Genomic DNA, 22486 nt, shown 5'->3' with positions numbered 1-22486 from the left:
GATCCGTTCTGTGTTTGGCAATAGTCGCGCACACGCTGGATGCGCTGTGTGTAATAAAAGTCATAAACTTGCCTTGGCGTTCAGTGTTGCGTGAATACGTACATCTTTATACGCACGCGTTTCGGCGTAAAGAGCTTTTTGAAGACGCACAGTGTTTCATATTTTGTGCGTAAATGATAGCCAATCAAAGACACGGATCGGAGTTTCCCTCCCAGGGGTTAAAGACGTACGCAGAGCTAGCGGGTGATACGGCGCGCTGCCCATGGTAGCGAGGTTGGCACTCTCTGGACCCAAACTTTCAGATGTTTGGCCAGTTCAGAACAATGGTCAGCTAGCATGATTAACTGTAACTGAGTGCGAGAACTCCTAACTCCATGTATCGGGAGCCACATGGTTCTTCCCAGGATGTTTCAAAACTGTGGGGCATTGTTGACCCAAGTATTTGGCCGAAGCACGCTGAATTGAAATATTGTTCAGAATGTTTTCTACTGGGTGTTTATCTTGGTTTGCAAGTCCTACAAGTACCTGCGATCTTAAAGACACTGGACACTATTGGTAACTGTCAAAGAATAGCCTTAACACTTGGTGTATCTCAACATATTAAGAAAATAACATGCCTGTGAAAATTTGAGCTCAATTGGTTGTCAAAGTTGCGAGATAATAATGAAAGAAAAAACACCCTTGTCACACGAAGTTGTTTGCTTTCAGATGCTTGATTTTGAGACGTCAAATTCTAAATCTGATGAGGTCTTGAAATCAAATATGTGGAAAATTACTTTAAAAAAACTACGTTACTTCAGAGTTTTATACTATCAATAGCTCTCCATTGCTCGTTACCAAGTAAGGTTTTATGCTAATAATTATTTTGAGTAATTACCAATAGTGTCCACTACCTTTAAGCATTTTACATGGTTTTCGTTTGGTTATTTTTGTGAAAAAGGGAAAGAAATAAAAAGAATAAACTACCAGTACCAGTAATTAATTTGCGTGTTGGCTAAACTTTGTGCATATTACATGTATCGGCACGCAGTTCGCATGTATCAACCAAAAATGCTAGCTAGCTTGTGCATAGGAAGCTAAGTGTATCTCGGAGAACCTTTAGCCACATGCTTGCTTTGGTTATGACGACAGCTGCCCTTTAATGAAGGAACTCATACATGTACCATCTGCGGTTTTCTCAGTGACACTTTTATAAATACCAGCACTCTGTCACTTTGTGGAAAAAAATCTGTCTGGTTGACATCTACCAAAGATTATAGAGCGCCGAAGAGGGAAATGTGCACTGGATGCCATTTCAGTAAGCAACAGTAAGCAACAATAGATCAGAGAGACAATGAGCATTTCTTTCAATGATGACAAACATTTGCTTACTGAATGTTCATTGTATTTTATATTTGCTTTGAAAATTTGTTTTGTCACAATATTTATACTGATCCGTATTATGTTTATTGTTTGTTTATTGAGATAATAGTAAAAAAAGAATATAACTAATGTTAAAAACAGTTCAATCATAATAAAATATATTGGGAGATAGGCCTAATATTTGTTTTATTTTGTCAGTAAAAAATAGTTAAAACAAATGTTAAAAACAATTAAATTACAAAAAAGAAATAGTTTCTTATCTTTCATTTTATTTACATATTTTATTGACTTAGGTACTACGTATACTTTTTATTAGAATTTAAGAATCAGGATTTAAGTGTCTTGACCAAGTCTTTACCTCGAGTTCCTGCTGTTGACATTTGCTGTGACATTCAGTATCCTGACCGAATCAATTTGTCATTCCGATTTACTTGAGACTTTGTTCTTCCCCGCTCCTTAGTGCCATGCTAAGTGATTTCAATTAAGTTGAAGAATGAATAAGAGCATACTGATAAATAATGGAGCACAAGGTTTTATCATTTGTTTACTTGTGAAATGCGCTTATTCAGGCTAGCTTAAAGGCAGTGGACACTTTTGGTAATTACTCAAAATAATTATTAGCATAAAACCTTTCTTGGTGACGAGTAATGGGGAGAGGTTGATGGTATAAAACAATGTGAGAAACGGCTCCCTCTGAAGTGCCATAGTTTTCGAGAAATAAGTGATTTTCCACGAATTTGATTTTGAGACCTCAAGTTTAGAACTTGAGGTCTCGAAATCAACAATCTACGTGTGACAAGGGTGTTTTTTTCTTTCATTTTTATCTCGCAAGTTCGATGACCGATTGAGCTCAAATTTTCACAGGTTTGTTATTTTATGCATATGTTGAGATGCACCAACTGTGAAGACTAGTCTTTGACAATTACCAATAGTGTCCAGTGGCTTTAAAAGGTTTTGCACTCAGGCATAATATTCTTCCTACTTTAGTTAATGTCTTCCAATTTTGTTCCTGTTCGGAAAATATTGTAAAATCGTTATTAGAAAGGCCTGGAAAGTGGTTTATGGAGCTTGCATCATGTCCAATTTCATAGAGCTGCTTAAAGGCAGTGGACACTATTGGTAATTACTCAAAATAATTATTAGCATAAAACCTTACTTGGTAACTCCCAAGCATGACGTCAAAGCATTGTCATTTTGACGCGCGCCATCAACGGCAGAAATGTTTTTTATTGTTGAAAACCTTAGGGTTTGGGGCCTGATATTTTTTAATCGATAATAACGAAAAATTCAGAGTTTTACAAATATCGAAATTAAATTTAAATGGTGAACAAAGGCATTAAAACATTCCGCTCAAGTAGCTGTTTAATACAACCGCACACTCCCCCCCGAAATGACACAAACTGACAAACAGAATTCATATGTGTATGCATGACCCGTAGACAGCACAACCACTTGTGGCCTGGTAATGCTAATTTATACACTCATGCATTATGCATCATTCTTCTTTTAAAATAAAACCATGCTTTGCCAGCAAGGAGACAGACATGGCCGCTGGGCTCTACATATGTATGTAGATTCAACGCCACAGCAAGCAATTTATAATGCATTCCACGCAGTCTACAATGTACATATAACAAGATGTTTCAACTACGTGTGTGCACACGATGATGGAAATGGATTCTGGGTTCGCTGTGTAATCAGGTCACAGTGTCTTGGCCAGCTTTTCTAAAAAATATTCTCAATTTTTTTTTATGTTGAGTTAAATTTACCTCTGCACGGGAGATACCTGATACCGCAAGCACGACATGATAGTTTGGTGCATGGAAGAAAATCACGCATACAAACAATGAAAGCTGTCGCAGTGTTGCATTACATCATGCATGTAGCCTGCGCATACATAAAGATCTACATGTAAACTACATGTGGGAGGGAACAAATACTATGACTGGCTTGTTGAGTTATCGGTACCGTCAAAAAATTGTAATTAAACTGATTGCCTGGCTTTGCACACGAATTTGTCAGAGAAGCTTCTGGACTGAAAATAATGTGTACGTTAAAGAGTAAATAGGTTTTGAGGTACATGTACAATGTATGAGGAAACAAATACTATGAATGGCTCGTTGACTTATCACTACCGTCAAAATTGTAACTAACTCTTGAGCGCGCTGATCCTTACAACAACTGAAAATGCACAATAAACAACGCAATCTAGTCGGAAAAGCTACATACACAATGTTTGAAAAGCATGAGAAAAAAGAGAAAAGCTTAAACAGGGAAGAGATGTGTTTTTTAAATCGGTCTGTGGATTTTGCGACTCTAATGAAAGAAGGGATGTTGTGGCCATTCTGTGGATATACGATAATGTTATCATAACAATTAGGTGAAAGAAATTGCATTCCTACTTGTTAATTGAAGTTTGAATACACCAAGTGAGGATACCGGTCTTTGATATTACCAAAAGCATGCCCTGCCTTTACAATATTAAATGAATCAATATTCATTCAACTTCTGAAGTTTCAAATTGATAATTCATTGAGTAGTAGTAGGAAACAAAAATCTATAAAGTTGTTATTGTAACAATTGGATGACAAATTGGCAGTTTTTTCTTGACCATAACCCCCCCCCCCCCCCTCCCCCCCAGAGATTGGCCACAGCGCTCGCCTGTGTCCGCAGCTGAGCGACTGACCGTACAGTGTAAATTAAAAATCAATACGTCAATAAAGTAAACAGTTGCTAAATGCGTTTTTAAGAATTGCACTTTGGCAGGGAAACTGTCAAGTATAGATTTGCAGACGGTTTTTGAGTCAGATTGATGAAGTATTTTAAGCTGAGATTAAAGACTGTTTATATGCAGAGAGACAATGAATTATTGCGTGTTATGACAGAAGCACTCTGCGGTTTGTCTGTCCATGGTCTGTCAGGGATAGCCAGCATACGTCGTTCATAATTCAGCATTTTGCGGAATTTCTGACTGGGTCTTGCTTTTTAGACTTCAAATCGGTAGACTGCAAGGCTTGCACAGGGCGTAAATATGAAAATAAGTCAAATGAAGATTGTATTTGTCTATGAATTTAATCATTTCTGTTGAAAAATTAGTGATACAAATCCTTCGAAAGCAAAATATCTACAGCAATTTGTGAAAAAATATGGGGGAGGGGAGTCAGGGGTAGGCTGTGTAGGTCTTCAAAATGTGTTTAAAATGTTGATAATTCTACAGTTACATAACCAACAGCAGACAGTAATTTTTGAAAAATCTAGCAGGAACTCAGGATGAGTGGTAGTGGCCATCCCACTCCCCACCTCAACCCCAACCCTCCATCCACCAACCACACCCGAACCACACCCCACCACACCCAAACCACACCCCACCTTGCTCCACCCCAATACACCCCACCCCACCCCAATATACATTATAAAATCAAATAAAGTGAAAGAAACATAAAATACAAAATACAAAAAAAACATTGATACTTTATTTCCTTTTTTTCCTAATTAATAACGTTTTGCTTTTAGTTTGTTTAATATATGGATTTTGAAAATTTCAATCGTTAAAAATTGAATCCTGTTCACTTTCATAGACACAGAAGACACTCTCAGACAAAAATGTTCTGGTTTCATTAATTACAACCATATAACTCATATGTCTGTCATTACCAAGCATTTTAATAATCCTTTTAATCTTAAATTAACTCGAGGCCTAAGTACATGTAAACCCATATTTTGCCACAGTCGTGATGTGAAATGCGGAGTACCAAATTAAATTTTTCATCAGATGCAGAAGAGCTGACAACAGCGAGTGTAAAACACTCGATACCCGATGCTACTTCAGCCAGCATCAATGACAGACTAAAGCGAACGGAGTACTTTCAAATGAACCAATTGGCTGCAAATTTGATCAAAACGTCTGATCAAAGCGCTGGCAGATCCCCCTACCTTTTGATGTGGAGTCAAAAGCGTGTGTTTTCAGGGATGTTTAGTTTCCTTGGTCCTCAGCAGTACAACGGAAGCCAATTTTAATAACGAACTGACTCATGTACATTTTATGTGATAAAGTATCAATAGAAACCATCACATATTATTTTTTATCACGTTGCAGCACGCAAATAATCATCTGAAAATGAATATTATTTAATATTATTATTATTATTATTTCTCTACTACCAATTCAATAAATTACACACAAAAGGGAAAGTCTTAAAGACCGTAGACACTATTGGTAATTGTCAAAGACCAGTCTTCTCACTTGGTGTATATCAACATATGCATAAAAAAACAAACATGTGAAAGTTTGAGCTCGAATGGTTGTTGGAGTTGCGAGATAGCTATGAAAGAAAAAAACACCCTTGTCACACGAAATGTGTGCTTTTAGATGCTTGATTTCGAGACCTCAAATTCTAAACTTGAGGTCTCAAAATCAAAATCGTGGAAAATTCTGAATTACACTTCAGAGGGAGCAGTTTCTCACAATGTTTTATACTATCAACCCCTCCCCATTACTTGTTACCAAGTAAGGTTTTATTTTGAGTAATTACCAATAGTGTCCACTGCCTTTAAACGCATGGAGAAGGCTATAGACCGAAGAGAAAAATATATGATGATTTTTCTAAGACCCCTTGCATATAGCGTCACACTCTCAAAAAGTGCCATCTCAAAGAGGCATAAAGGAGGCAGATAATTGTTCTTCGTGCGTTAAAAATGTGCGCGTGACTGCAGCTTACCTGTACGTTCTGCATTAAGCAAATGCAGGTCGCACCTCTGAACAATTCTACACATCTACCATTTCCATCATTTTTCAAATCTTTTGTGCATGTTTGTTTAGGATTTTGACTCCCACAGGGGCAGACATCAGATAGGCGTGTGTGACTGGGTTCTTTAACCAAAAGCTTCTGTCTGCAATAATTTTCTCCTATGAAGTTCAGACAGGCAATTTGAAAGCATACAGGCAATAATCCTTTTTTTAAACCCCCCCCCCTTGCACAGTTAGCAGAGAACGGTGATTGTCAGCGCATAATTCGGCAGTAAGCAGAGCGACGATAGCGCTGCTTATCGGTAAGCAAATTTTTCTGCTTATTACTGTAGCAGAAAAATTTGCTAAGGTGCAAGCGTATTTCACAAGTTACCAGAAAAATTGGGCGGCCATATTGTGAGTGTACCATGGATTTGTATTGTTGACGTCATTTATTTTCGCGTGCTTACGGTTAGCAGCGCTATGAAATAGAAATGGTACAGTAAGCACAAAATCGGCAGCTAAGCAGCTCTATGAAATTGGGCCCAGGTATACTGATGTAACAGAAGCAGTCATATTTGCATTGGGGATAAAGAACACTGTTTTGGGGTTTTGGAATCCAATTGTTTCAATCCCATATAAATGTAGATGTACACAATAAAAACAACTTCTAAAAATGTTATTTCCAAAGGTGGGTGCCTTTTCAAGATATCACCAAAAATCTAGAGGGAATATGTCCACTTACATAGGAAGACTAATCCCATACATGAATACGCAATCTGAGAAGCGTTATGAAACCCTTTTTTTGTTTTGAATTCCTACATTTACCCATTCTTGTACTGTTGTCTTTAAATACATTAGCTGACAATTATTCCAGGAAATTTCCCGAAGGAATATCCCCCACTGAGAAAAGAACTACTTTTAGAAAACTAAGAAGAAATAAAATAACCGCAATTGAACTTTGAAGAAAAAAAAAGTCATTCTAGACCTTGCCATTCAGATAGTTCTGAACCCTTTCATGATTGCTTTCTCAAATCCAACGTGAAATATGAGATAATTAAAAAGGAAACGGAGTGACTGTACTTGCGAAAAGCATCAGCTTGTGGGAAAATTAAATCAAGACAAAATTTGGAAGTGGCAGTTTTGGCATGTTTATTTTGTTATCACGGATCTTCCTCCATTTAGTCCCTGTCGACCAAAGCAATTAATCGACCGAGAAAGCTTACAGTTAACGGTTAAATAATAAATGAGGCACCATGGTTACGGTGGATTTCTGAACCTGTGTGTATTATTAATTGAGGTTGGCGGTCAAGTGTGAAGAATGTCATTTATGAATGAGTCAGAAGCACGCAGAATGTTTCTCAAAGAAAACGCTTAGAATGTTTTGTATAAAAGGGGTAATTCATCATCGGTTTTTTTTTCATTTTGGGGTTTGAAATGAAGAGTATGCTTAAAGCCAGTGGACACTATTGGTAATTACTCAAAATAATTAATAGCATAAAACCTTACTTGGTAACGAGTGTTAGGGAGAGGTTTGGTAGTATAAAACATTGTGAGAAACGGCTCCCTCTGAAGTGGAGTAGTTTTCGAGGAAGAAGTAATTTTCCACGAATTTGATTTCGAGACCTCAAGTTTAGAATTTGAGGTTTCGAAATCAACCATCTAAACGCACACAACTTCGTGTGACAAGGGTGTTTTTTCTGTCATAGTTATCTCGCAACTCCGATGACCAATCGAGCTCAAATTTTCACAGGTTTGTTATTTTATGCACATGTTGAGGTACACGTGAGAAGACTGGTCTTTAACATTTACCAATAGTGTCCACTGGCTTTAAAGACACCGGACACTATTGGTAGTTACTCAAAATAATTGTTAGCATAAAACCTTACTTGGTAACGAGTAACGAGTATAGAGAGTTGTTGATTATAAAACATTGTGAGAAACATCTCCCTCTGAAGTAAAGTAGTTTTTGAGAAAGAAGTAATTTATCATTAAAATATTTGAGTTTGATTTTGAAACCTCAGAATTAGATTTTGATTCCTCGAAAGCAAGCATCTGAAAGCACACAACTTGTGCAACAAGGGCTGTTTTTCTTTCATTGTCCTCTCACAACTTCGACAACCAATTGAGCTCAAATTATCACAGGTTTGTTATTTTATGCATGTTGAGATACACCAAGGGAGAAGACTGGTCTTTGACAATTACCAAACTTGTCCACAGTGTCTTTAAAGGGACATGTTGTCTTTGACCGGGTGAGTTGGTCTATGAAAAAGCGTTTGAATCTTTTTGTTATAAAAATTCATTATGTTTTTTAGAAATTGTTTTAACTGTGGAATATAATGATTACACACAAACATGCCTCGGAATTGCGTGGTTTTCCATCTGCCATTTTCCACATAATTGGAGTGCCATTTTAGTTCACGATGTATAAGGAAAACCATGCAATTTCGAGGCATATTTGTGTGGATCATTATTTTCTACTTTCAAAACATCTTTCTAACCATATTTATTTTTAAAACAGACAGTTTTCAAATGCTTTTCATAGAGTAACTTAAATCAAGTTTAACTTTGCCTTAAAGGGCTAGGTACTTTTTGTAGGACAAAAAAACAATGTCCACAGATTTACTCTAAACTAACACAGTTTGAAGATAATGATAGTAGATGATCAGGCGAAAATTACTTTAGCATGTAAACAACATATTTTCATGACATTACTTTACTCATTTCTCAAAAACTACAGCACCTTGGCAGCTAATATTTTAAGGTACGCTTTCTACTATCATTACCGGTATCTTCAAACAGTGGAAGTTCAACGTAAATCTGTGGACAGTGTGTTTTGCCTTACAAAAAGTACCTAAATCCTTGAATCAAGTTTTACAGCGCTCTTTTATAAATGAACCTAGAACAAAAATCAGAAGAAAAAAAAATCATCTTCCCTGATCTAAGTAAAACCTCTTTAAATACAGCTGAATATCAAATTGAGATGGGGGATTGGGGATAAAAAACTCATAAAGAAAATAATAACAAAATGACAGACCCTGAGCAATGTTCTGTCCCTGTTGTTGCTTCCAATGTTGTTGACCTTAGAGATTCAGCTGAAATCTCTATTCCCTTGACAGCAGAGATCATCAAACATTGAAAAACGAAAAGTATTAAGAGAATTGTAATACAATGGCCGTGTTGTTATACACTCAGTTGTCAAGGTTTTTAATCTGAAGGAGGCCACCTCGCCAGACAGCTTCTTTGTCTAAGAAAGAAGGCAAGAAAGAAAAGAATAATAATGAGAAAAAAATCGTGTTCTTTCATTTCAAGGGAATTAATTGTGTCAGAGATTGCTCCAATTCATGTGCATCAATCAATGTCGACCAAAGAGAAAGCAATCATACGTTTTGTGGTTTGTTGTTGTTGTCGAAAGAAATATGATTATTGATGTCTGCTTGTCATTCAATAATATAAAAAAATAGTAGGCGGTTTTTATATAGTGCTTTATACACCTGAAGGGCGTCTCAAAATGCTTAAACATACAGTATTTCCTGCAAGGTATGTCTGACTTCGTTTGAACTTTGAGATCTATTCCTGTTACATAGCACCATGTAATCGTTTACAAGGTGCTGTAAACCATTACAATACACGTACTATTCGCCCCCTTCGCAGTCAGGCCTTTGCGTATAGTGAGTCCAATTGGGGACAGCATGCAGTGAATAGAACCCTTATACATGTATAACTCTGTATTGTCACGGTAATGTAATGACACTTTCATCCAAACTGATACATAAATACAATACAAAATTAAGCATGAAGTCAAGGTTCCACACGCATATGGCGGAACCGTGCAGGTAGTGAATATTACCAACCTGTATTAAATCGTTGCTGTACCCGCTGCTAAAAATGTAGGATTCGAACTGCCTCTAGCTACTGGGCTTTCTCGGTGGTCTAATTGGTAAGACACTGCTTTAGAATTGCAAGGGTCGTCGGTTCGAATCCCACCCGAGTAATATGCCTGTAATTTTGTTCACAGAACACTGGAAAGTACTGAGTATACAGTGCGAGCACGTATCGGTGTAAGGGTACAAACCAACATTAAAACAGCCTGTTAGCATTGCAGACTGGCAATTTACTTTGAATGTTTCGTGTGAAGCGAATTTAAAGTCACAGACTCACAGCTCTTCTTTTTTTTGCTGTTCTTTTAAAAATGAAATACCTTCAAGCATAAAAATAAAATAAAGGTGACCAAATTACAAAGACTAAATTCGATGAAGGCAAATTGTTCCAGATCTAGTGAAAAGACTGCATTAGCACCTGTAATGTACATATCCGTGATACGTCCATACATCCATGGACAAAACCCTCTGAAGAACTGATGCCTCCAAATTAACATTTATAAATTGGTTGGTAACTTGAAACCTGCATCAGGAAGTTCTGTCGGTGAGCCCACAGTAGTAGCCTGAAACTCTTAAATGTTGTGTGGACGCCCCAGGATTATGATAATGCAAAGCTGTTAACGGAACTGGTACGGTATGCAGAAGTTTTATTGACCCAGAACAGACGAAATTCCACAAGTTGTGTTTTAAGGCAGAATAGCATCTTCTTTGGAACGCGGAATCTTTGGCAAATTTGCTGATTGATTCTCGTTCTGCAAAGGCACCGTCTTTTTTTTGCGGTGAAGAAAATTTAATAAGAGAGGCCGGGAAATGGATTGAGTCCATCGATTGGAGTTCCACGGGGCAAAAGGGGATGGGGTAGAAGTGTTCCGAATTATGCAAATTATGTCATCCATCCTAATTGTATTGATGTACTCATTATGTCTTTCTTTGTTTTTCTCCTACCTACCCTCCCCTTTCTCCATTTCTCTCCTTTCAACAGATAACAACGTACCTGGGAAAGCGTGACTTCATCGATCACATGACACATATTGACAGTATCGGTAAGTCGGTTTATTCAAATGGTGCATTTAGCAAACTGTAAGCGCAAGTTTGTATTGGAATAATAAGGGCTGGTTTGCTACAGACCTGAAGGGCCGCAAACTATGGACAAGACAACATTATACTGTGCTGTACATTGATGGTATAATATCTCTTGATTGTAAATGTATGTGTACAAATTAAAGGCAGTGGACACTATTGGTAATTACTCAAAAAAATTATTCGCATAAAAACTGACTTTGTAAAAAGCAATGGGGAGAGGTTGGAAGTATAAAACATTGTAAGAAACGGCTCCCTCTGAAGAAACATAGTTTTCAAGAAAGAAGTTCTTTTCCACGAATTTGATTTGACCTCAAATTCTAAATCTGAAGTCTGGAAATCAAGCGTCTGAAGGCACACAACTTAAGGTTGACAAGAGTGTTTTTTTCTTTCATTATTATCTCACAACTTCGACAACCAATTGAGCTCAAATTTTCACAGGTTTGTTATTTTATGCATATGTTGAGATACACCAATTAAGAAGACTGGTCTTTGACAATTACCAAAGGTGTCCATTGTCTTTAATAGTCGTGGTATTGGTTCGTCAAATGTCACATACATTCATGTAACACAAGAGGCTTTCATGTGTGTACATGTCGTTTCCCTCTAATCCTCTTAAGTGAAATGGAGCGTAACTCATTAAAGGTAGTCGTAAGTGGGCGAGGTAGTAGACGAGCTGCTATATACTAGCTACAATCTTGAACATATCTCATTGGGCCCCCCTACCCCCTTTCAATGTTGGTTCTAATTGGCGATCTTCCTCTGCGTCACAGTCAACATTGAACGGGGTGGCGGGGGACAAATTGTTCATTGTTAATGGGAAGTGGACAGGGAATTGTTTTATATGACGTTAGGAATGGGTGGCCCAAGCATTTTGGCTGGGATTGTAGACTCCTAGTGGATAATACCCATACCTACATCTTGATGGACTGTTACATGTAAGAGGGGTTACCCTGTTTCAGTCACAGAAGTAGATGACATAGCCCTTGGTGACAGTTGATTTGGGTCAATAGCCCAGATCAGATGTACATGTAGTCTTCACCTTGCAAATGGCAGTGCGCCCTTGTGATGTTAGGCGATATCTCACATATTTTTTGCTCATTTCATGGCTCTGCTTACCGCCGAATTGTGCGCTTACGATCACCATTTTTTGCAATTGCTATCACTATTCTTGACTTACTGTGCAAGCTCTGAATTTCTGCACTAACTGTGTAAGTGACAAATGCTTAGTAAGATGGAGTATGTGCCCAAGTGCACATGCACAAAATCGCTCCGAACCTCTTTAAATAATATGCTTTTCAAAAAGCATTTTTGATATCCATGAGCACCGATTCTTTACTAACGGTAAGCAGAGCCCACCAAGACTGCCGACAAATTATTTGTAACTTGTGTCGTACTGCGAAGAATTGAAGCACAGCTAATTGAATTAAAGCATGGCCTATAATTGTCTGTGTCTGATTTGCTTTTATTGTTGCATCGAAAGAGTTGCCTACTGCAATGGCGCGCCAATGCACAGTTTCAGCCTGATTTTTTGCATATTGTGCCCCCGGCACTTTGCAACCCTTTTGTTGTGACTATCTTCAAAGTCGTGACTAGTTGGAGTGCCACGCATCTGGTAGTGAATATCACTATAGTCACCTTGGTCTGAACCACAGATCCGTTTGATTATATACATGTATAGTCCTCAAGTTTCAATTGTCTAAAACCATTAACTGCGAACATTTTGAAAAAAATCAGTCCATGATACTTTCTTCAAATGTCACCTTGCAAATAATTGGCTTACGTTTGTACAATTATACGTAATCTTCAAATGAAGTGAAGCGTAATTAATATTGCATTACAGGATGCTTTTTACATGTAGGAGGTCACGACCCGTTTCAAGATCACATGACATGTAGTATGCCATGACGGTATTGGATACGCTATACAGTTTCAACAATATTGTCATTTTGTACGCTACGCTTACATTACAATAATACACAATCACATTTAATGTGATGACAGTATCAAATTTGAGGGATTTGAGGCATTGCCTGTTGAGGTATCAATGTTTATCTTCCAGTACGCGTTAATCCACCAATCAGATGCTCGAACTGGAGGGGATATAAAAACATATATACTACTTCCTCTGTTTTTAGTGCACAGTGTGTATTGTGAGTGCCAATGCGTCACGCTCCGTATACGGACAGTGTAAAAAATACGTTCTAACCTTTGTGCGCGTGCATGCTGTTCGTCGCAAAATAACGTCCTGAAATTTTTAACTTTGTGCGTTGCATGTGAGACTGGAAGATAAATTTGTTATAACACGCGCGCTTGTGGAATACGAGAAAACCTTTCATCAATTTTGCATGGAGATTCGTAGTCAATTCACCTGTAGGCTTCATTTTTCAATATACATATAATTTGCTTATGTGCAACATACAAAAATTACGTAGGCTGCAAGCAGACGACTGAAAGTGCAGCTGACAAAGTCGGACCAATCCAAAAACAGATATGGAAAGCCTGCATCACTGCATGTACATGTTCATCCGGTGAAATCATTGTATCCAAACGTATTCAATGATATCATTGGACCCGTAAGACCAGCGCCTAATGGTATGCACAGCCTTCTAAAACCTCAAGTCTTGGAAAGCGTACATGTAGAAGAGCGGAAGGGACCTGTTCGGTGTATAGTTTGTACACGTTTTGTACGTGACTGATTTACGGATAGTGATTGGACATTGGTTTACTGCAACCAATCTCAACTTAATAATCACACACCTTGTTCGGCAATGTGGCTAGGCTCGCAGGGACAGTTTGTCCGCCGTAACCTCTCAGGTTGTGCAAATTTATCCTGGCGAGACGAGTCATGTTGTTGCCCCGATGAAAGCTATTAATGTCGCTGTCATTTATACCTTGCGACTTTAGGTGGAAATTGACATTGGGCTGACATGTGAGGGTGAGACGGTGTTGGAAGCAGAATTCTACAATATCCTCTTACAGTCTTGCAACGCTTTCTGCCGGCCACTTTGTCAGTTGTAATTTATTTTTGCGCTTATTAGAGGAGGCGCAGAGATGCTCCGGTGCTCACGGCAAATGTTACAGCGAACAATTGATGGATGTTTTGAGTTAGGGTTACCCCTGGATTACCAGTTTCTGTTTTTATCTGGGATGAGGTAAATTATCTCTCATTGCGAAGGAGATTTGTACAGTGTTAACGAAGCGAGTTGATGCCGTGCCCTGTAAAGAGACACCATGCCTTTACAGTAGAGCTCTGTCACTTTAAGTAGGTTGGGAAGTGTGTGTTTCCAGCTTGCAATGCATCAGGTTAAAGGGACACCTTGCCTTGGATTGGTCGGGTTGGTCCATGAAAGGGGTTTGAAACCGTGCGTTCCAAAATGCATGTGGATAGAAAAATGTTTTGAAATTTGAATATAATGATCCACACTTGAGTATCTCTCGAAATTTATGGAGTCAAAATTTTGACTCCACAAAATGGCCGACCGTGTTTCTTCACGGCGTAAAAGGAAAATTATGCAAATTTCAAAAAGCAGAGCTTGGGGAGGGATGCCTTACAGCATGTACAGGACAGAAAGACAGACAAACAAGCGGACAACAAAAATAGAAAAAATGAACAAAAAATAAATAAACCTTGTGTAGAGCAGGGGTTGGTAAAAAGAGAAAACAAACAAAGACCAAATAGGAAAATGTAAGTGAGAATATATGATCTAAATGATTGTTGTACAAAATCTCCCTTTTGATTGCAAGATGCAAATGTTGGCAGCCTTGCTGTACAAACATTGAGTGTGTTTTACCAAAGATCTTGTTTGTACACTCTTCAAAACTTAAAATGTATGCTTTGTTCAGACAATTTGTAAACGCTGTGTTTCTTAGAAAATTCATTTAATAAGTTGATGTTTTACCAGCCTGATGAACTTCTTTCATGAATTTGTAAACGATCCCCCCATCCAAAAAATATACAAGTTCATATTTACATGTGGTCTGTGTTTACTTTGCAAACAGACAGAGCTATTATGGAAAGTGTTATGTAGACTTATCAGAACAAACAGTGGGTCAACCTGAACAACCCAAACAGCTTTTAAGTTTGAGTGAAAACAGTTGCTAAAGTGTAACCAGTGCAGCGATCTCCGCTCAGCCTCATCAGTGTTGATCCCAATCTCTATGATAAATCATCATAGATGAGGTCAAGCAAGGTTGCGGCTAGTAGTTACTCTTTATGAGTCTCTGTGAAACATGCCCCTGAAAACAGACTCTAAAGGGTAACCAGTGCAGCTATCTCAGCTCAACCTCATTAGTGTTGATCCATACAAATGAGGTCAAGCAAGGTCGCACCCAGCAGTTACTCTTTAAGAGTCAGTCTCAAAACATGCCCTGGAAAACAGACTCTAAAGGGTAACCAGTGCAGCGATCTCAGCTCAATCTCATCAATGTCTTCCTCATAGATGAGGTCAAGCAAGGTCACATCTACCGGTTACTCTTTAAGAGTCAGTCTCAAAACATGTCCTGGAAAACAGACTCTAAAGGGTAACCAGTGTAGCGATCTCAGCTCAACCTCATCAATGCTTTCTCATAGATGAGGTCAAGCAAGGTCACATCTACCAGTTACTCTTTAAGAGTCCGTCTCAAAACATGCCCTGGAAAACAGACTCTAAAGGGTAACCAGTGCAGCGATCTCAGCTCAACCTCATCAATGCTTTCTCATAGATGAGGTCAAGCAAGGTCACATCAAGTCCACCAGTTACTCTTTAAGAGTCAATTGCAAAACATGCCCAGGGTCTGTTGTGCTACCAAGTAATGTATTGAACGCATAATCTTTTCATCATAATGTACAAACATCTTCCCATCCAGCGCGGCCTGTCATAGGTAGCTGTCTGGGGACTCCCTCCTGGGTAAAATGCCCATCAATTCAAGTTGCACTAGGTCTTCTTGATTGCATGATAGGTAAATGGGGGGACAGTCTTATTCCATAATTGAGAGCGTAAGAGACATTTATATAAATATCTTGACCTACTATGTGCTTGTCATGTTTTTCCTGTCGTTTATTTTTCCCGCCGTTTGTTTACACAATTTTAATTGCTTCTAGAGGAATGTCAACTCATGGTTTAGTCTAGGGACTGTCAGGGTGTCTTGACACTTGTAGATGAAACTAAAGGAACGGAGAGTTGAGCGGCCGATAATCTTAAAGCTACATAGTTCGTTTTTACCCTCACACCGATGTGTTTTAAGTACTGTATACTCAGTACTGTACTAAAAGCTTTGTGAACAAAATCCATAGGCAAATCACTCGAATGGGATTCGAATCCACAACTTTTGCATTGCTAGAGCAGATGTCTTATCACCGAGCTAGCCCGGTGGCTAGAAGCAGCTCAAACCCTATGGGTTAGCAGTGTGTACTGCAACAATTTAACAGATGTTATTTTTACATCAGGATTTAAGAATATGCATGGTATTGGTTTTTACAACTACACCGATGTGCATTCAAAGCATTGTATACATGTACCCCTACTTTTCTGAGTCTTTTATCCCTGATGCAAACATAACATCCTTTAAAGTCCCAATCTAGTTCCAGACATCTTATTTTGCTTAATATCAAGTAATAAACTGCAAGAGAAACTGACTGAGTATTTTTATTCATTTGGGGTTCATAAAAGACAGATTGATTAAAACTGGACTTCAACCTGCGACCTGAGTAAATTCCTGGTGATCTACTAACTGAGATCTTATTATTTATCTTTTTTTCATTAAATAAATATTTATCTTAACAATTAATACAATAAAGAACACCTGGGTTTTTAAATTGCTCAATTATCTGTACCATTTTTATTTTTAAATTTTATCCTCAGATGGAGTTGTTTTGGTGGATACAGAATATGTGAAGAATCGTAAGGTGTTTGTTCACGTCTTGGCAGCGTTCCGCTATGGAAGAGAAGATCTGGATGTTTTGGGACTCACGTTCCGAAAAGATCTGTACCTGGCCTCCATGCAGGTAAAGTGTATTCAATATTTCTGCTAAATGTGTGTATAGACCTTATGCACATGACGTCATTTCAGTACGGCGCCCCCGCATTGAGGTCAAAAGGAGGTTGTCCATTGGCCAATCTATGTGCGTTTCGATTGTTTCGTCACCGTTTGACCTCAAAGATGGCGGCTGGATGACGTCAATGCATAAGGTCTATTGATTCAGGTCGTCACATGATCAGGCATGACCCTTCAAATTTTCTGCAAAGAAAGGCCTGGTTCATATTTCCTTAGAATGCGATTGCGATACATGTACAAATTTTGATATCTCAGATTTGGAACAAATAATTTGCATCAGTTGATTTTTACTCAACTCCTGCAAAACATTCGGCTTCGAAAAGAGCCCTGTGACGTCAAAAGTCGTAACGCATTCGCATCTTCAGGAAGTATGGACCAGACTTAAAAGCAGTCACCAAAAGGTATTTCTGGCAGTGCACAGTGTTTGAGCGGTCTATAGGTCAGTTCTTGAGTTCTATAATTTACAGAATGCGGGTTCAAATCCTCGCCTGGTCAGTCAAGACACTTGTGTCCTTAAGCAAGGCACTTTATCATAATTGCTTCTCTCTACCCAGGAGTACGAATGAGTACCGGCGAGAGCTTGGGAGTGACATGTGATGGACTGGCATGGGAGTAGAAATATTCTTAGTCGTTTAATGCCAAGGAAATCAAATATAAAAACACCAACCTGATGAGCCGTATTGGCTTAGGACAGACTTTTCTTTGCATTGTCTTTAAAGGCAGTGGACACTATTGGTAATTACTCAAAATAACTATTAGCATAAACCTTACTTGGTAATGAGTAATGGGGAGAGGTTGATAGTACAAAACATTGTGAGAAACGGCTCTCTCTGAACTAACCTAGTTTTCGAGAAAGAAGTAATTTTCCACAAATTTGATTTCAAGACCTCAGATTTAGAATTTGAGGTCTCAAAATCAAGCATCTGAAAGCACACAACTTCCTTGTGACAAGGGTAATGTTTCTTTCATTATTATCTCGCAACTTTGACGACCAATTGAGCGAAAATTTTCACAGACTTGTTATTTTATGCATGTTGAGATACACCAAGTGATAAGACTAGTCTTTGAAAATTACCAATAGTGTCCAGCGTCTTTAAATCTCCTGAATGGTAACATCTGGGAGGTTCTGGGTCAAGTAAATGAGGGAACCCTGGACAGCGAGCCATTCTCAGGAATTTGGTTATTTGTCAAATCTCATCCCAGGTTGATACGCATTAAGAATCTTGAGTGCACAAGTGCGATTAAAGCCATTGGACACTTTCAGAACAGAAAAAAAAATTAAAGTTCACAGATTTACAAATAACTTACAGGGTTTACAGAAGGTAATGGTGAAAGACTTCTCTTGAAATTTTATTCCATGAAATGCTTTACTTTTTGAGAAAACATTAAAACAATATCAATTCTCGATATCGAGAATTACGGATTTATTTTAAACACATGTCATGACCAGCAAAACGTGCGAAAACAAGGGTGGGTTTTCCCGTTATTTTCTCCTGACTCCGATGACCGATTGAGCCTAAATTTTCACAGGTTTGTTATTTTATGTATAAGTTGTGATACACCAAGTGTTGGCCTTGGACAATACTGTTTACCATAAGTGTCCAATGACTTTAAAAAAAAAACATTCGCCACCTTCTTGGAAAATAAGTCTCCCCTGGGCAAACCATTTCCAGGTAGTGATCAACATTTTCATAGAGCTGCTAAACCTCACAGCAAATGTACATGTACTAGAAAAGTTATCAGCCCAAAAACCTAATCAAATAAGCCATCTGTGACTTGTACATAATGTTTGCTTCCCAGAAAAACTAATTTGAGCGATATTTTCCGCTGTAGCAGCTTTGTGAAATTGGACCCTCAGTTCTTGCTCTAATCATTTTGTTCTGATTTATTTATTTATTTTTTACAGGTGTACCCGCCTGTTCCTGAGGAGCAGAAACCCTTGACACGATTGCAAGAAAGACTGATTAAGAAGCTAGGGGGCAATGCATACCCCTTTCTCTTTCAGGTAGCATTTTAGTTTTAGTTTTTTTTTCTCCCTTTTTTAATTTTGTTAAAAGTGTAAAAAGGATTTGGGTACTTTTTGTAGCACAAAACACAATCTCCACAGATTTACATTTAACTTACACCATTTTTTTTTTTTTCGGGGGGGGGGGGGGAACAAATCTAAAATACTCAAAGTTCTGTATAAAAAAAAATAAGAAGGAGAATTTGACACCAAACAAATTGTACGTATCTTGCCGATTTGTGTTGCCTTGCTTACCCCAAAGTCAACTTGAGTGATAATGCCCTCTCATGATAACATGTATATTATGGGTCGGATATTTACGATCGGTGACACCTTTTTATGACACAAAATAGGTTGTATACATACGATAATGGTGCTTTCGGAATACATACATGTACAATAGATTGTATAGATCATACATGTTTACAACCCTGGCACTGGAGGAGTTAAAAAGCTGTTGACCCAGTTTTTGTACTGCCTGCCCTCATTGCCTTTTTCTTCACAAATAAACATCAAAGCAAGCTGTGCATAATATTTGTGCTACAATCGTGTCAGTGATAAATGGATAGATTTATTTTAAGGATGGAATGGAATTTTAGCCTGTTGCATGGGCGTTCAACATATTTGCTTTTCTGTCAAGAATTGCAAGGGAAGTTTAGCAGTGATCCTTGGCCACACGGCAGCTACATGTACATGTATTGATAGATTGTATGGCTTCTGCATAGAGTTATATATAAGAACTAGAGGGCGCACTGGCCTATATACGCGCCAGATATGCGCGCATGCGGCCATTTTCGAAGTTGATCAAAAAGGCATTGCTAAGCGTGTGCGGCCAAATATTATTGTAAGTTGACAAAACAGCATCACGTCAGCGTTCAATAAACACAAACTCCAGCGTGTTCTTCATATTAAACGCGCGTGCAGAATGGCGCGTGTGTATCCTTGCGGTCTCGTCGCGTTTGTGCAAGAAGCATCACCAGTGCGCCCTCTAGTCTTAGATACATGTATAACCCTACAGGCTTCTGACAGGCACCTGACTAATAGGGAAACTGCCAACATAGAGACTAGATAGCTCAGTTGATAGAGCTGGTTCAATATTGACCCATTTCACCTGACGTCGTCATCAGAAAAATCTTGAATGCCCCATACTGGTGGGCAATTTCACTGTGCGTTTTTATATATAAATCTATGCTGTGCGTTATAATGCAGTGAAGTGCACATTTTAGGCGACCTAGCGTTAATACGCGTAAACCTAACCGCCCACCAACATGGTGAGCGAGGCATCAGTCGCCGCGTGTGACGCGCGTGCAAGGGGTCAATAGTCCCACTCAAGTCAATTTTTCTTTGTTCTAAACCCAAATCATTTCAAATTCACCCAGTCAGTTTCCCCCTGTGCTTTATATTTTACAACTGTACATATGTACTTAAATGTATTTTTTACTGTGCACAAGATTGACAAACAGCCCTGAATCTTGGATTTATCTATTCTGTGCACATCCTTTCCCTCCGGCCATGAAAATGGAGGGAAGGTGCTTTAGCATTGAGATCCCTGCGCACAGGAAGCATAAAATGCTATCACCACCCACGCTTGACAGACCCTGATGTGAACATGTCCTCAAAGCAAGCGTCACAGATAAGTGTACATGTATGTCAACAACATAAAGCTGAATTATAGGACAGGTTCTCAATTAAGAGGTAATCAAAGTCACATGTCAACGTTTCAGTTGAATGCAGTGGCAGTGTCTACTTGTTGAGAAAACAGCAAAAAAAAATTCACTGTATTTTTATTAATATAAACCACAAGGGAAACTGACTGGGTTAATTTTGGAATGATTTTGGGGGTTGAACAAAGAATTGACTAGAGTGGGATTCGAACCAACGACCTCCGGATTAACGTACCGGCGCTCCACCATTTTTTATTAAGAACATTTTTATTAAGAAGAGATATAATATTTGACCCTAATATAATGAGACATGTTATGGACCAATCCAGCCATACCAAGTTATATTTTAGAATGTAAACAACTTGAAATGTGTTTCCCTTACTCAATGTGGATCAATTCTCATGTACTTACTGAAATATAAGCTCGCTGTCTTTATAGAAGCAGGTCACATTATCTTATGATTTTGTTTCCTCCGAGATATGTTTAGAGTATCAAAATTTTCCCAAGGCCATGGGTTCAAAACCCACCTGTTTTGCGGTGTATGGATGTAGTTCACCGTAAGCGCTGAAAATGCTGAGTGTCATACAAAGGTGTAGGGCCAAAAACAAAACTATCTTGTCGCATCAGTCAAATTCAGGTATTATGTTAGAATGATGAAGGTTTATTGCTGGGTTGAAGAAAGACAAATTTAATAAAGCGGGACTTGAATACTTGACCTCTGGGAAGCTTGCCTGTGCTCTGCCAACTGGGGTCGATTTCGCAAAGAGTAAGGACTAGTCCTAGGAGATATACAAATTGCATTGATAGTCCTTAGTTAGGATGAGTAACTGTTCCTAACTTGAGATAAGACTATGTAGTCCTAACTCTTTGTGAAATCCACCCCTGAGCTTTCTAGCTGTTTTCCTATTTCGTTCGGGGTGCCAAAGAGATTTGTTGACAACATAGGTAGACCACTAACATAGGGCGAGATAGATCAGTGGGAGACTTTGGAACGCTAGGTGGCAGCAGACTTACCAGGTAAATTTCCATTGTTTACGTAGTTCTGAGCATATGGGCACATTACCGAGAACAATGGATTTTACCTGCTGCCACCTAGCGTCCCAAAAGTATCCCAATGGTAGAGTACTGCACGTTAATCCGGAGGCGGTGAAGAAGCAAAAGATACCAAAACAAACTACCCAAACAAGCGTTAAAAAAGTAAGCCAAAAAGAAAACAAGAACAAACAAGACATGACAGAAAGTTGCAAACAATGTTAACAGTAAAATATATAGGCCCCCTAGATGCATACAAATTAATTAATTTTGGAGAATTTACAACTCTTTTTTTTCTTTAAGCCATTGGGCACTTTCGGTAAACAGTATTGTCCAAGGCCCACACTTCGTGTATCACAACTTATATATAAATAGCAAACCTGTGAAAATTTAGGCTCAAACGGTCATCGGAGTCGGGAGAAAATAACGGGAAAAACCCACCCTTGTTTCAGCACGTTTCGCCGTGTCATTACATGTGTTTAAAATAAATCGGTAATTCTCGCTATCGAGAATTGATATTGTTTTAATGTTTTCTCAAAAAGTAAAGCATTTCATGGAATAATATTTCAAGAGAAGTCTTTCACCATTACCTTCTGTAAACCCTGTAAGTTATTTGTAAATCTTTGAACTTTTTTTTTTTTTTTTTCTGTTCCGAAAATGTATATATAATGGCTTTAATCGTCATTAATTTGTTTTCTTG

At 38.4% G+C, this 22486-nt stretch overlaps 1 protein-coding gene across 3 annotated transcripts in view; it reads left to right on the top strand.

The window, feature by feature from the left end:
- LOC139945129 (beta-arrestin-1-like) overlaps positions 1-22486 on the top strand; it is a 121654-nt gene that overhangs the window by 60950 nt on the left and 38218 nt on the right. For all 3 annotated transcript variants that reach the window (XM_071942401.1, XM_071942402.1, XM_071942403.1), the window contains exons 3-5: positions 10952-11012; positions 16893-17035; positions 18992-19090. In XM_071942401.1, coding sequence (XP_071798502.1) covers positions 10952-11012; positions 16893-17035; positions 18992-19090 — 303 coding nt within the window. The remainder of the gene's footprint in view (positions 1-10951; positions 11013-16892; positions 17036-18991; positions 19091-22486) is intronic.

This window comes from Asterias amurensis, chromosome 12 (assembly GCF_032118995.1).
Source record: "Asterias amurensis chromosome 12, ASM3211899v1".
NCBI classification, from domain to species: Eukaryota; Metazoa; Echinodermata; class Asteroidea; order Forcipulatida; family Asteriidae; genus Asterias; species Asterias amurensis.
Note: the sequence above shows the minus strand (reverse complement) of the source record. Positions and strands in the feature narration are given on the sequence as shown.